This window comes from Tetrao urogallus (assembly GCF_951394365.1).
Source record: "Tetrao urogallus genome assembly, chromosome: 5".
In the NCBI taxonomy this organism is placed as follows: Eukaryota; Metazoa; Chordata; class Aves; order Galliformes; family Phasianidae; genus Tetrao; species Tetrao urogallus.
The window spans coordinates 9,888,827-9,903,450 of record NC_136818.1 but is presented as its reverse complement, the minus strand read 5'-3'; the positions used below and the strand labels follow the sequence as shown (position 1 = coordinate 9,903,450).

Genomic DNA, 14,624 nt, shown 5'->3' with positions numbered 1-14,624 from the left:
TGCCATGTCCACCAGCTCTTCACTCACCTGATGCTCTTACTGTAATGAGGAGTACGAGAATCAGGAGTTGGAACAGGTGTGCTTGGACTTGGGAGATGCAGAGAGGATTTCTGCCTTTATTCAACAGCGGTCATAGTAGCCATGGCTCACCTACCCCAGCTGCTTCTGTGGCACTGGGATCTCCTTTGATTCCAGGCACAGTAACAGAGCTAGTGTATTGAAACCGTTTACTGGTAAAGCACTGAGGAAAGAATATTGTTTGGTTTGGAATGTAGTTCTTGGCCCCTCTGCTGTAAGCAGCAAGCAAGATTATAAATGAAGAATCAAGCATAAGCTTCTGTAATGCCATGCACCATGTTTTGATTTAGAAATAAGAAACGTAATCACAAAAGTAGCAGTATAGTAAGTACATCATCGTCAAACATGGGAGATGCTTATTCATGCATTTTAGTTCTGCATCCTGTTTTTGTTACAGAACTGGGTACTTGCCAACAGGCAGTGTGACTTTGGAAAGCTGGGTTGTTTGTTTGGGGCTATGTAGGTCTCTCCCTCATACCTGCAGCTTCGTAGTTTGGGGTGCTTCACGCCAGGTGTTCTGCAGGCTAATTTACAGAAGTGCAGTCTGTGAGATCATGGAATTGTAAAGGTCAGAAAGATGCTAAGGTCATCTAGTCCAACCATCAGCCCGTTCCTGTGATGACTCTAAGCCACTTCCCTCAGTGCCACATTGCCACAGTTCTTGAATGCCTCCGGTGATGGTGACTCTACCACCAACCTGGGCAGCCTGTGCCAATGCAAAACAGCTCTTCCAGAGAAGAAATCTTTCCTAATATCCAACTTGAACCTCCCCAGGTGCAACTTAAGATGTTAGTTTGGATAACTTCATGAAGCAGCGGAATGGTAGGCATCAAGGCTGTATGTGGCCTAATTCCAAATATTTGGCTTTGAGTTACACACTGATATCGTCATTATGAGCATACTAGCAATGGCAGCATGGCCTCAATGTGGAATCTGAAGATTATTTAAAATAGTGCCAATTTATCATTTTCTGTACCATTCTGGCTTAACGTGTGGCTACCAGAAAGGACATGGATGTACAAGGCACCAGCTACAATGGGCATCCAAGAAGCATTCTGCCTCTGGCTGCCTGGGTAATAGACTTCACTGCATCCAAGCAATGTGAGCGGCTCTGCCCTCAGGCTCTGAGAGTTTTGTGGGCTCTGTGATGGACAGCTTTACCATCAGTATGCTGCGCTGTGCTGATCGTGTGTGCAGGGCTTTCAGCCTACCATTCTACAGAAACACCATGATGGGCATCTGAATGACATCTTAATTTGATAATGAAAGCACCATTAAATCAGAAAAGAGAAAAATGCCTATGCTTGTGGCATAAGGTATTCTGTGTGACCACTGAGGTTGTTTGAGAAAGGACTGCTGTTGAAATAGTTATACAGGTTTGCCAGCAATGACTCACTGCAGTGGTGGCTATGGATAAATTCCAGTTGCTTTGAGCTTGTTTTTGAAGATTTTGGTATTAAGGGTTTCTGTATTTTCCTTAAGCCAGAAAAATCCAGCAACACTTAAGTTTGCTTAATAAAAGATTAAAATTTCCCCCATTTCTTCATCTCTGAAATGGTAGCATGCTGCAGCAAGCTGTGATCTGTACCCCATGTTGTCCCTTTGGATCACATCAGAAGGGGATGTATTTCAGCACTATTAAAAGGTTTTGTTTTGTCAACAATACCTTTCGTTCCTGTGCCTATTTATATAAAGGTCCTGACTGAAGTCTGAACAGATAGTTCACTGCATGTGTTTGGGATCCAGCTTTCCAGATGCTCACTTCTTGGATACTTTCTCATTTAGAGATGTGTATTAGAATGTCACCTGTGGAAGGTGAACGAGTAGGTTGGTGTTCTAGGCAATATCTGTATGTTTGTCTATATGTATAGAGAAAGAGAAATATAATCTTTGCTGTAAATAAATGACAGTATAACTAGTCAAGTTGCTCTGTCCATCCTATGGATGAGGATTTGCAAAAGTAAAAGATGAAATTTATTTGACCAAAATTACGTGTGAAATCTGTGACAGAATTAGAGTTGGGTCAATGTTACCATAAGTTTCTTCCTGTTCTTTTCATCTACAGAGGTCTTAACAAATGAAACGCTTACAGTAACTTTTTATTTTCTCTAGCTTATATCCTTTTCTAGCTGTTGAATACTTAGAGTTTTATTCATCAGAAATAGCCTATTCTTTATAGGTCTAGGAGACTTTGTGGTATATGTGCCTGACTGTAAATGAACTCTCTGCGCCTCGATTATCCGCTTGGAACTGGCCATGATCTCTTGGGAAGTGATCTCAGTACCAGTACAAGAAGGGGAGTTACTGCCTGTTCAGCATGGAGTTATTGACATTCAAATGCAAAATTTGGCCAGCCAGGGTTCTGTTTGTACTGCTGTTCACAGTCTCTCCAGGACCCTGTGCAGTTCTGTATTGCGCACTCAGAATGCTCCGAATCCAGGCCCGTTACCTCTAGCAGTAGTTGGTTAGCCAACAGATGTTGGTGAAAAAAAACAACACTGTGCCGTTACTTTGCATTAATAACGGGCTTTTATTTAATTTTATTTAATAACGGGCTGTTCAAAATTATTTTTGTGGATCCATTTTGCAATATTCGAACAAACAAATTATTTTTTTTTCTTAGGTTACTCATTAGGTCTATAGTAATATCTTAAATATATTTCCTTGAGTTGCTAAATGCTGAACAGGCCCTGTTTCTCTACAAAAGGTAAATGGAGAAAAACATGTATTCTGTATTTGGCCCTGAAATTGCTAGCTAAGCTGAATTATTAGGCACATCTCAACAGAACAACAGCAGCGTTGTCTGTCCCAAATGCTGAATGCATCCCTTGATGACAGCCTTTCAGAACTCCTTGGCAATTTGTTTCAAGTGTTTGAAAAGTATCTTCCAAGTAATACTTTTCTGTAATTTTAACTTTGATCATACTTTAGAAAAATAGCCAAAGCAAACTGCTGGTTACACTTTGTTCCTTCTGAAATGCTAGAGTCTAAAATTATGTTGTAATATTTTTCTTCCATGAACTTTCCCTTCCTAGGTATGAAAATCTTTCAGCAAAAGTAGTAGTTCAGTGGTATTTCAAATATCTTTAACCCTATCCATTGTTCATTCTTCCGTGATGCTATTTTGCAACAAATGAATACTTTCCTATGTTGGCTGCTATTCCTCATAGCTGATATTTGGAAAATCTGTAAGGAACGAAAAATGGCTTGGATGATTGCAAAAGCCAGTTCATAGCAGGAGAGTCTTGACTCTCTCATTTTTTAATTTTTTTTTTTTTTTTTATAGGCCTCCAGAATTGGCATCAAAGTATGCGAATTTCTCTGAGGGAGCGTGCAAGCCTGGTTATGCATCAGCACTCATGACTGTCATCTTCCCAAAGTAAGTAATTTCCATACTTCTCCCAATAAATTCATCATGGTTCATGGGCTAGTTGTCTTGGCTTAAAGATTTCAGCCGATGGAGAATCTGGTAATCACGTGCCAGATTTAAACTCATTACTGCAAATACATTCATCTTCATTTTCAATTTGTATAAGACTTTTGGATTCACAAACAAGTTTTTTTCCGTGCTAAAATCCAAAATATTTTCTCTGCTTCAGTGGCTACTTGCAGACTACTGTTGAGTTACCTGCCCCCAGTAGCTTATTGCATTGAACTAATGCCATGTAAAGAGGGAGTAGCTCATCTCTGACCTTACTAGATGCTTGATTTCTTGTTCAGACATTGAAAAATGAGATGTGTAGTTCTAAAGATGGCATCTTGCTGGGGATTCTGTGTTCAGTTGCTTCTCTAATGTGACCCCTACACCTTACTAAGGTCAACAGTTTTTTCCAGGATTTTTTTCCTTCCTTATTAGTAGAATTCAACATCAGATATATCATTATTTTATCTAGCATTCATGTAAGCATGGCTGACTAGTAGTTCTGCAAATAATTCTCTTCTGAAACTTCTCTCATATTTAAAGAACTATGCAAAGTTAATGTTACCAAGCCAAATATTATAATTTAATGTATTTAGAATTCTTAATTGCAAGTTGTCTTGCTCACCAGGTTTATGAATTGGAGCTGCGTGATTTGTTATTTTAGCTTTTGTTTTCAGTTTCTTATATCATTAGTAGAACATGATCTCTGGGGCTGCCATGAGGCTTGGTCCTAGCCTTAAAACATAGGGGTTTTTTTGTTTGTTTGTTTTATTTGGATAAAGTGGGTTTGGCTGTTTTCAAGCATGAATAAAATGAATAAATGTTTTCCCATTCTAAAGGTTCCTGACTTTTTTGTGCAATTTTAAATGTAAATAGGCAAAATATGATGGAAATAGTTAAGATAGAATAAATATTTTTCAGAGGATGTAACTCTTCTTGGTAAGTGCTTCTTTCATGGTAAAAATGTGACTTCTGACTTCATCAAGCATGAACATGCACAAGATGGATTAAAGAGCAATGCCCTGAGAAATCTCAAAATGCAGTTGCTGGTAAGGAAAGACTGAATTAAGTTATTTTCATGGGGTCCTCAGTCAGTCGGTTCTCATTGGAGCAGCACTTACTGTCTTCATTAATAATCCTAGCTGGAAAAAATCCTAGGTTAAGCATGCATAGTACATTTATTGGGTTGTGCTCAATAAATGATTGCGTAGTTTCAGGGAACAGTCTGGATTGCCTGATTTAGATGGCCACAGTCCAACAAAATGTATGTTAAGATGTCCAAGTATGAAATGAGACATCTGGAAGGAACAAATGCAGATTATACCTTTAAGATAGAAAAACTCTGTCTTGGAAGCAGACTAAAAAGGTTTCCTGTAGTCTTAACAAAATATCATAGTGAAATGCTGTTTCAGGGTCTTGTGTACATGCGTAAGTTGAGAAATTATGTTTGTGTGTCAAATTCATTACAATCTTAACAAAAAAAAAAAAAAGGAAAAGAAAAAAAAGCGAAGAACACAAGTCTGTAGTACTGTATCCAGTTTCAGTGGTGAAAGTCTGATTTGGGAGGGGAAACAGTAACGTAAACAAGGCTCCTTAGAAACAAGTCATCTTTCTTAAGCAAGAGTCTTATCCGAATGAATAGAATAGGAAAAAGCATTAACTTTGGCAAGTTAAATATAAACCATAATGGAGTAGGCCAGAAAATGTTGAGGAACAACTTTACAAAGGCATGAAAAATAATAAAGCTTTTTGTCTGTCAAAAGCAGAAAGTGTGCCAGAGATCCTGATGGGCCGATAGGTGAACCTAACATTCCGTGTGAGCTAACGGAAGGTAAAGCCATAGCAGGGAAGTTATTTGCATTGCTAATCACTGCAGAGTAGTTCCCATGTGGAGATTGCCTTTATGGGGGACAAGCTGGGGAAAGCTGACAGAAGGTTGACATTTTGGAGCAAATTGGCACATTGAATTGCTAGGAAAAGTTCTTACTTTGTGAAGGGCTCAGTGATGAAGTTGCTGAGTTACACATGGTTGTGTACAATCGTTGCTTAAATTGGCCTTAGAATGGAAGAATGAAAAGCAGTAAACGTGTCAGGCTTTCAAAGAGGGGCCCGTGGAGCATTTGGGAAACTGGAAACTCTTAGACAGCCTGGTTTCTATAGTAGGCACCTTGGTAGAAACGGTTAAAAAAAAAATAAAAAAAAAAAAAAGAAAGAAAAAAAAACAGAATTGGTGTTCACAAGAATAAAGGCGATAGGAGAGAGGAGTCAAGTTGTCTTCTGTGGCAGGAAGTCTGGCCTTGTAAATCTGTTCATGTTGTTTGGATGGCTGGATGAGCATTTGGTGAAGGTAATTTAACTAGTACAACATGTCTGGATATCTTTGAAAGAAAATGAAATGGACTCAAGGACTGTTGGGAAATTAAACTGGTTTAATCCTGCAGAGATTAGGTAGTGACTTGGTAAAGGTTGAAAACCATATGGAAAAAAAAATAAAAGAGAAGATTGGACAATGCAGCTACATTTCTCCTGCTGTTCTCTGGAGAATGTGTGCTGGGGTCTGTGCTGGTCCAAGTGCTCATAAAATATTTGGAACAGTGGATGAGTAGTAAAACGCTGATGCATTTTTCCAGGTAGGAAGACCAGGAGCTGAGTAGGAAGAATGTCACAGGGATTTCACAGCACCAAGTGATGGGACAACAAAATGTCAGATGAGGTTCAGTCCTGCTAGATAGGATGCAATGTTTATTGAGAAGCTGCAAATATCTGACAGCGTATGTCTACTGATGGACTCAGTTTTGCCTTGCAAATCAGGAGAGAAATACTGAATTACTGTGGATGGTTCCGTGACTTACTGGACATATGAGAATAATAATGCAGGAAAACCAGGAATGTGTTATCCCACTGCATCTCCCATCTGCACCTCCACCTGCAATGTTAGATCTAAGTCTCTTGATCGGATTATGAAACAGATGTAGAAGAATTAGGTATATATGTTGATAACAAAGAATAAACAAACAGCTATTTCCACACTCAAAAAAAATTGACTAGATTTCATCTTTTCAGACTGATGTAATCGGAGGACAGAAGGTGTTGGTAGCTGTGTGTAAAGCGGTGAACTCTGCGGAGACTGTTTGGGTGATTGCTGCTTTCATTACAAGATTTGAGATATTAACTGAAATCAAGTTCTGTTGACCATGACAGTCATGGGTAACAGTCTATGGCAAGAAAATCTCTTGTTACAGGAGGCTGGAACCTAAACACATTTTGAGGATAGCTTTATATATATGCCACACATGGCAGATGGGTGAGAACTGGGTGATTTTTTTAGATCCCTTCCAACCCAGGGCATTCCATAATATGCCCTGTTTCTTAGACTTCATACCAAAGTAATGGCCAGAGGACAATGATGATAGGGCTAAATGAGTATTAGGTCATATAATTCGTCATGTCCATACCAGTGTTTTGTTGTTGTTCTTCGACCTTAATGTGTTTTTGGGTGTAATTTTTTAAATACTAGTATGACTTAGAGACAGACTGGCATAGCTTCATAGAAACATGCTGCAGTGTGAGTCATGACAGCCATTGTCCAGCAAGAGAGATGGACGCATGCTCTCAGTATTGCATCTCAGTGCAGGAGCTGGGTTGCACCTGGTGCTCACTGCACCCAGAGCAGTTCTGCTGCTGGAATGCTGTTAGATAAGTCTTCAATTCACCAGACAGTCTGATGCTGCCTCTTAAAAATGGGTCTGAAGTAAAGTTATTGGTTTCTGAACGAGACAAAGAAAATGGCAAGCATCTTTGGTAAAATGGCATCACTGGGTCTTTATTCAGTGAATTAGACTATTTTTAGTAGGTCTGAGGTCGCCTACAAGTCTGGAGCTGGTGCTTTGACCTTTCTGTAGAAGGCACTCGCTTGTGTTTGTGTTAACACTGCAGTCTCCTGCGTGTCTGGCCTTGCTGTGGAAATGATGCTGCCTGTGTGCAGTTCTTTTTCTATGCCCTATTCTTTATCGAATGAGAAAGGAGACCTCTGCCCTTGGTTTGTGGTTAACATGCCAGCCCGGGACAGTTCAGCTGATAATTTTCCAACCACAAACTCTTGTAAGCTGGCAGTGAACACTAGAAATTCAAGGAGGCAATAAACACAGGGAATGCGGCCTTTCAGCCTTGTGAATCTGTGCTTGGTTTGAGAAAATGGGGAAGTGGTATTTAAAGAAAGGAGGAGTATCTGAAAGGATTTCAGAGTAACGGAGGGCAGGCAAACTTGATGTACAACAGCACGATAGCTGCTGTGACCAGAATAGTGACTTCAGCATTTGTGATTCAGATGTGTAAGACTGTATAGCACTAAGGAAACGAGAGTAAGCATCTCTTTCAAGTGAGTTGGTACTGGTAAATAGTTCTATATGCATTAATAGAAACTTATTTAAGTCAGTGCAGTAAAAAAAATCTATTTCATTTGTTTGGTTATTGTTGGTGCAAGCTTTCTGTGGATTACCAACTGGCGTATTCTTGACATTTTTCATCTTTGGGTTCTTTTTAAATACAGCAGCCTACTCTGAGGAAAAACAGCTCTCTCATAAACTCTGCTGGGTTTATATTTTCATGCTGAACTGTTTCTTTGTACATAAAGTTCAAAATGCTTTAAGCTTTCATATTGGTGGTGAATACATAACGGAGATATTCTCCAGACATAGATTTCAGTGGCTTTCTTTCCAGTCATTCTTCTGTATTTTCTGCTGCACATGTTCCCTCAAGAGACTTCAGGTCTGTAGGTCTCAGACTCCGAAGCCTTTCTTTGCTTACCCAGCCCAGGCGTGTGCAGCTGGCACAGCCCCAGAGTGCCTTCTGCATCACAAACAGAGCCTGGCAGATTTGCCATTGCTGTAATGCAAATGTAGTTTGTGCAGCTTTTGTTCTTCAGGTAAAAGCATTTTGTACATCCAGAATTCTGTGTAGCCTGGGGCTACAGGTGGAACTGGGGTGTTAGCAGAGGCCTTAATAGGGATCAGCATGACTGCCAGTACGGTCCCCTCATCCCGAATAGTTCCTTATTCATTTCCATATCCCATTCCAGGAACTTGTGCCTCCTAAAATAAGCACATAGAAACACCTTTCCATTTCCCACTTTCTTGCTTTGTTGCTATTCAGAAACAATTATTACTCTGCTACTTAGAACTGTCTTCTAAGGCTCTGCCTTTGCTGGCAACTCAAACTCTGGGCTGAATTTATGTGTTAACAGACCTAAGGACTGCTAGCAGATCTAATCTAATAGGAAAATATTCTACTAAAGAGCAGTGGTGCGCTGGCACAGGCTCCCAAGGAGGTGGTCACCGTCCCTGAAGGCATTTCACAACTTTGGGGATGTGGCACTGAGGGATGTGTACTGGGTGGACATAGTGGGGTGGGTTGGGGTTAAACTGGATGATCTTAGAGGGATTTCCAATCTTTATAATTCTGTGATTCTGAGACTTCTCTATCTGTCCCAGTACTTCATGAATTGCTGCTGGATGCAGCATGGCTTTGTATTGAAGTGGCATGGCACAAGCACAGTTGCTCAGCCACTGCCAGGGAAGGTGACTGCTGTTTCCTTTTGGATTAGCTGCTTAAAGAGAGCAAGAATCCAAAGGACGGCAGCTTCATGTGGTTCTGGAGAGCTCACTGAAGAAGTAGGCTGGGTAGTTAGTTTGCCATTGATGTCACTTTGGGACTGTTCCCTGACTGTAGCAGAAGCTGCCTTCTGCACGATTTTTGGTCTCTTCAGGTGCAGTGGGGAATGCTCTTAATATTATAGGATGCACGCTATTATATATACATTTACGTGCTGAATTAGTTATAATCTATGAACAGCACCTTGCTTACGCTGCCTGTTCTCACAGCAAAAACTAAGGAAATGTTTGTTGCATTACTGAGGTTGGAATTTTGTCAAATAGTGCCTTTTTTCCCTGCGTGTTTTGCTTTTCTCACTCTTTCACCTTCATGGTTAGTGTGCTGGGTATTATACACGGTTTGAAAACACAAAGGGCATGACTTTTTTAAAGCAAAATACTTTGGAAAATACTTTGTCACAGCTGACTGTGCTTCAGAGCATGGATAGCGCAGTCTGTTGGAAGATGTGCTTTTAATGTTTAAGCCAGAGTTGCTGTCTGAGCTGTTGTTGCCTTTTGTAACCATGGCAATTGGATTGCCCTTTACAGTGCACTGACTGCTTCAGATGGTTCCACCTGTATGGGCTCCAGGAGGAAGCTGGCAGTTAAGTGGCAACTTTTGATAACTGATGTGCAGTTTGTTGTGAACCACTGGTTCGGGTGGCAACCAAAGCTGTGTTTAAAGAGTGTGGTCAAACAGCTCATCTGTCTGTGACAGTTTCTCCGCATTCATTTTTGTTGTAGGGGGCAGTGACAGTGATTGCAGAGATGAGCACATAGCTGTGCAAACTTTAGTGCTAGCACTTGAGTTCTGATGAACCAGCTGGGAGCTTGTACTTGAGAGCAAACGTACGTGGCAACAGCTCCCTGCTGCCGTTTGACAGCCTGTGAAGATATGCATGCTGCTGCCATCAGGTTCAAGGAGAGGGGGTCCAAAGCAAGAGTAGATTTTAAAAAGATTTATATAAAAAAAAAAAAAGTCAGGTTTTGCTTCTGCATTCTCTTTTCATCTTGGCATTGGTAGTGTAAGGGTCCTTGCTGTCCACTGTGCTGCTCCACCTCCTGAGCTAGTATAAATGCCTATGGATAGTGCCATAACCTGCATAAGTGAAATAATCCTTATATCCAAACATTGGTCTTCTCCCCCATCCATCTATTCCTTTTGTGCAAGATTATTTTTAATCCAGATTGGTTCACTGATGTTGTTTATGGAATTACCAAATCAGTGTACCAAACCAACCAGGGGTGCAGCATGAGAGCGAAGAGCCCAGGTGATGATACTGCAGTGACTCTACCAGCATGGACACCAGATGGGTGTCCAGTTCCACCTCTAGTTCGTGCAGGTTGCCCTCTCTAATCCATGTTGACTGTTTTTAACTTTCAAAAAAAAGTGTTTCAAAGTGGCACACGTATATTCTATTCATTGGTATATGTACTGATCTTGACAGAAGATTCTATGTAGGGATCCCCATCCCTGGAGATGTTCTAGAACCATGGGGATGTGACACTGAGGGGCATGGTGGGGCGGGATGGGGTTGGGCTGGATGATCTTAGAGGTCCAGCCTTTACGATACTATGATTCTATTATGATTCTGATTCTATTCTGATTTTGAGCATCTACGATACTATGATTCTATTCTGTTCTTTTCTGACTTTGAAAAAAAGGTGCTGAGCATGTGTGCTCTCACTCCTGTGTGAATCCATTTCATCTCATGCCACATAGTTATGTTGGAATTCTGAACTTTAACCAAAAAAAAAAAAAAAAAAAGGACGACTTTGCAAATGTACAAATAAATAGCTGTAATTGTGAACATGCATGATAGTAACAGAAACAATTAATGTATGCCACCAACCAAGCATATTTTATTGTGGGTGAGTATTTGGGCTCTGTTGCTGTGGCCTGTCTACTCAAAAGCTATAGCAATAATATCTCACTCCGGAGAAATCTTGGGGCAAAGATTGCTTGAGGATCTGAATGTGTAGGAATCCAATTAAATGCTTATTTCAGTTATTGATGTAAATTCCATTTAAATGCTTTCTTCACTTACCCATGATCCATACAACACTTTTAGTTTTGTTCTGATAACTTTATGTAAACAATACTAATAGCATACAGTTAAACTGAAAATATCAGCATGTAGATTGAGCTCTTTATTTCTGTGCTTTTTATATATGCATTCCTTGACTTCTTTTCTATTACTCACAAATCCCCTCGGGAAAGCTTTCCTGTGAGTTTCTTGTTTTATTAAAACTCCAACTCCAGCTCTCCAGTTCATCGTTACTGGCATAGCCCCTCATCTTCCCAGAGCCTCAGGAAGTTCCCTGGTGTCTCTGATGCTCTGTGTGTCACCAGTGCTTTCTCCTCACTGTAAACAAGTGTGCAGCATCTCTTAGAGTTTTCTGCATTTGGTTGCAGAGAGGTAATTGATCAAAACCACAGCAGGCAGTTGAGAATGAGCAAGTTTCCTATTTGGGAATAGATTTCAAATCAGTTTATTTTCTCTGCTACCTTTCCCTCCTCCTCTGTTGCTGTCACACTTTGTTCTATTATTGAAATGTTTCAGGATCCAAATGCTGTCACCGAGCCAATGTACACTGGCTGAGAATATGGATGAAAAGCAAGCCTAATTGATGCAAGATTATTAGGCTAATTTACAGGGAGTCTGGGGAGCCCCCTAACTCTACATTAGGCAAATAAAGATAAAAACGAGAAAGATAAAAAATTCTCTTTTGACTGCAGCAATGTGAAAAGTCACTGGAGGATATTGTTCAGATAATTTTGTAGCAGCTCTGACTTCACTGCAGCACAGGCAGTGGAAGTTGTTTCAGCTGTTATTTTCTTGGTACCTTTAATTTTAATTTTAAGGTAACCGTGCACCAAAATAAAATCCACAAATGAATTGCTATTTTCCTTTTTTTGTGATTTGCCATCATTTCGAGACCTACTGTAGTCTTTTTCTCTTAAGGTACTTTGAGTCATTGTTTTACAAGTTAGGAAGCTTCCTTTGAGTGCCCTAGCTTTCTCCAGAGCTTCATTCATAAACCAGAACAACTGTCTAGCTCTCTTAAGAGAACTGTTTCATCGTCATTTTCCTGAAGATCATTGCATCGACAGAGCTGATTTGTTACTCTTCCAAGTCTAACCAGATGATGAAAGCTTCAGAACTGTGTGTATTTCAGATAATACATATTTTCTGTTGCAGAAACCAATCAACCAATTGAAAGGTGATCATTTTATAGGGTTTTATATGGACTACTCGTACTTTCTAAATTGATATGTCACGTGTTTCGGATTGTTTCTGATCTGTGATGTGTTCATGTTTACACCACTGCATACTCTGGGACAGAAGCAGAATTGCACGGTTGGCAGCGATGTCAGTATCATAGACAGATTCCTGAGAATTCAACTAATTTATGTAGGAATGAAAAGGTTTACACCGAGAGGGAAGACTTGCCCATGAGTGAGCAGTTAGAATGCAAGCACTTCCCAAATGCTTCAGTAAAGGTGGAATTCCCTGTCCTGCAGCTGCCATGGGCTCTGTGCCGGGGGTTCTGCATTGCAATAAAGTGCTTTGGACAGCAGCTGTTGTGGTGGGAGCTCCATTTTGGAAAGAGAGGGCCGACTGGGGGATGGTCTCAAGGGAAGCTCAGAGCTGCACCAGCTGCTTCACCAGGCAGTGAATTAAGGATAGCAGCACAGCTATCTACTCTGCAAGCTTTGTTTAGATTTTAAGAGTTTGTTTGTAAATGTATAATTTGATGGCTGGGTTGGTATTTTAAGCTATGATATCCCGCTCCAGGCAGTCTGAACACAACCTTTGTCCAAACAGGCAGCCCTCTGGAGCAGGTGGGGGTCAACTCTTTTTTTACTTTTGATTTGTTTCTTAAACATTGTCTGTGGAGTTGAGGCATTTGTAGAGGAAGATGTTGGCCCCGAGGCCCTGCTGAGCAGACTAGCACGCAGTCTGTGGTTGCTGGACTTGTGTCCGCTGCTCTTGGAACTGTGGAGGAAGGATGTCCAGTATTTGAAGGAGGCAAAGTATGCTTACAGGTTCTGGCTTAAGCAAAGAAAACTAAAATAAGAAAACCACCAACTTTTCTCTGTTGTTTTTTCCCTTGTTGTGGATTTTAGTCAGCACACGTACCAGGCATTTCTCCTTTGCACAGTTCTGATCTCCTGAGTAACAACAACTATTTATGGAACAACAGGATACCAAACAGTTTATAAATGCTAGGCTTGTTTACTTCTGCTCTGTAACTGCTCATTTCACGTGGGGTTTCCTTGTCTATCAAGGGTAAAGAAATTTGGCTCAGTAAAAACATCTGTAGAGAAGCTGTTGGCCTTTCTTGGCTATGGTGTCCTGCTAAAACGTCTGCTCAACCAGCAAAACGCTTCACCTGGGCTCAGTCAGGAAGGTATGTTAGCAAGAAAACAGTAGGCTCCTTTTCTGAGAAGAAAGACAGAATTGTTCTGTTCTCTCCTCCTACCTCAGTGATGCATGGAATTGTGCTTGGTGTCTGCTCCTTGGTCAGAATATAGGGGAAGGTTTGAGGTGCCTGTCTCCTCCATCTCTTCTTTGTGAAGCATGTTCTTCGTTCATTGGTGTTGTATTATTAGGAATTGCTATAAATGAGGGACTTCTAAACAATGTCCAGACAGGAAATGAGAGGAAACTAGAGTTAACAGGTTTTGTTGTTATTCGTATGAGTAGAACCTAATTTCCTCAGAAGGAAACTAAATTAAAGCCGTAATAGCAAATCGGGCCTTACTGGAGTATGAAGTTCAAGACCTCTTGCAGATAGCTGCATTCCTAAGCTTTCAGTTATCCAACATAAAAGAAGGGTGTGCTGACCTTGATAATGGAAAACGTGAAATAAACTATGGAAATGTAATGGGGAAAAGACAAATTGGTGATAGTGAAATGCAGAGATTTTTGAACTATTACTTGTTGCTGGCAATAAGGTTAAGAGTTCAAAAAAAAAAAACCTCACTGAATGTTTACCTGATTTGTTGCTGGTTTATAACAACTTCTGATCACTTATTTTTAGTATTGGGAAAAGAACACAATCAAATGTAAGTAATCACCCTTCCTTCACCTTCCCCACGCTCAATTTAAGTCAAACCCCTATCTACCCCCTTAGCTGATCTCCACTTCCCTTCTGTTCATCATGGGATATGCTCAACCACTGCAGTCCCCACCTACCCATTATGTCACTGAATGAAGACATTTGGCTAGCATGTTTCCACTGTGCCCAAAAACATGTATAGTAGATGACCAAGCTGGCTGAGCAAAGTTGGCTTGACCAGAACTACAAAAAGCCTAAAGAACAGTCCATGCTTGCCCACAGCAGAAGTTTCACATTCTCAGGTAATAAGGTTTACCTTTAACTCAGGACATTGCACCCTCTGAGAAGGAGGGAATAGTGACAGGTTCTCCAGTAGGACATACCGCTGTTAGAGTGCTCTAAGATACCAG

At 40.6% G+C, this 14,624-nt stretch overlaps 1 protein-coding gene across 7 annotated transcripts in view; it reads left to right on the top strand.

Annotated features, from left to right (window-relative positions):
• ST3GAL3 (ST3 beta-galactoside alpha-2,3-sialyltransferase 3) overlaps positions 1–14,624 on the top strand; it is a gene marked incomplete at both ends in the record, with an annotated part of 141,435 nt that overhangs the window by 49,724 nt on the left and 77,087 nt on the right. For 5 of the 7 annotated variants that reach the window (XM_079535610.1, XM_079535606.1, XM_079535609.1 and 2 more), the window contains one exon: positions 3,365–3,457. The exons of the other annotated variants lie outside the window; for them this stretch is intronic. In XM_079535610.1, the coding sequence (XP_079391736.1) occupies positions 3,365–3,457 (93 nt within the window). The remainder of the gene's footprint in view (positions 1–3,364; positions 3,458–14,624) is intronic. 7 annotated transcript variants of the gene reach the window in all.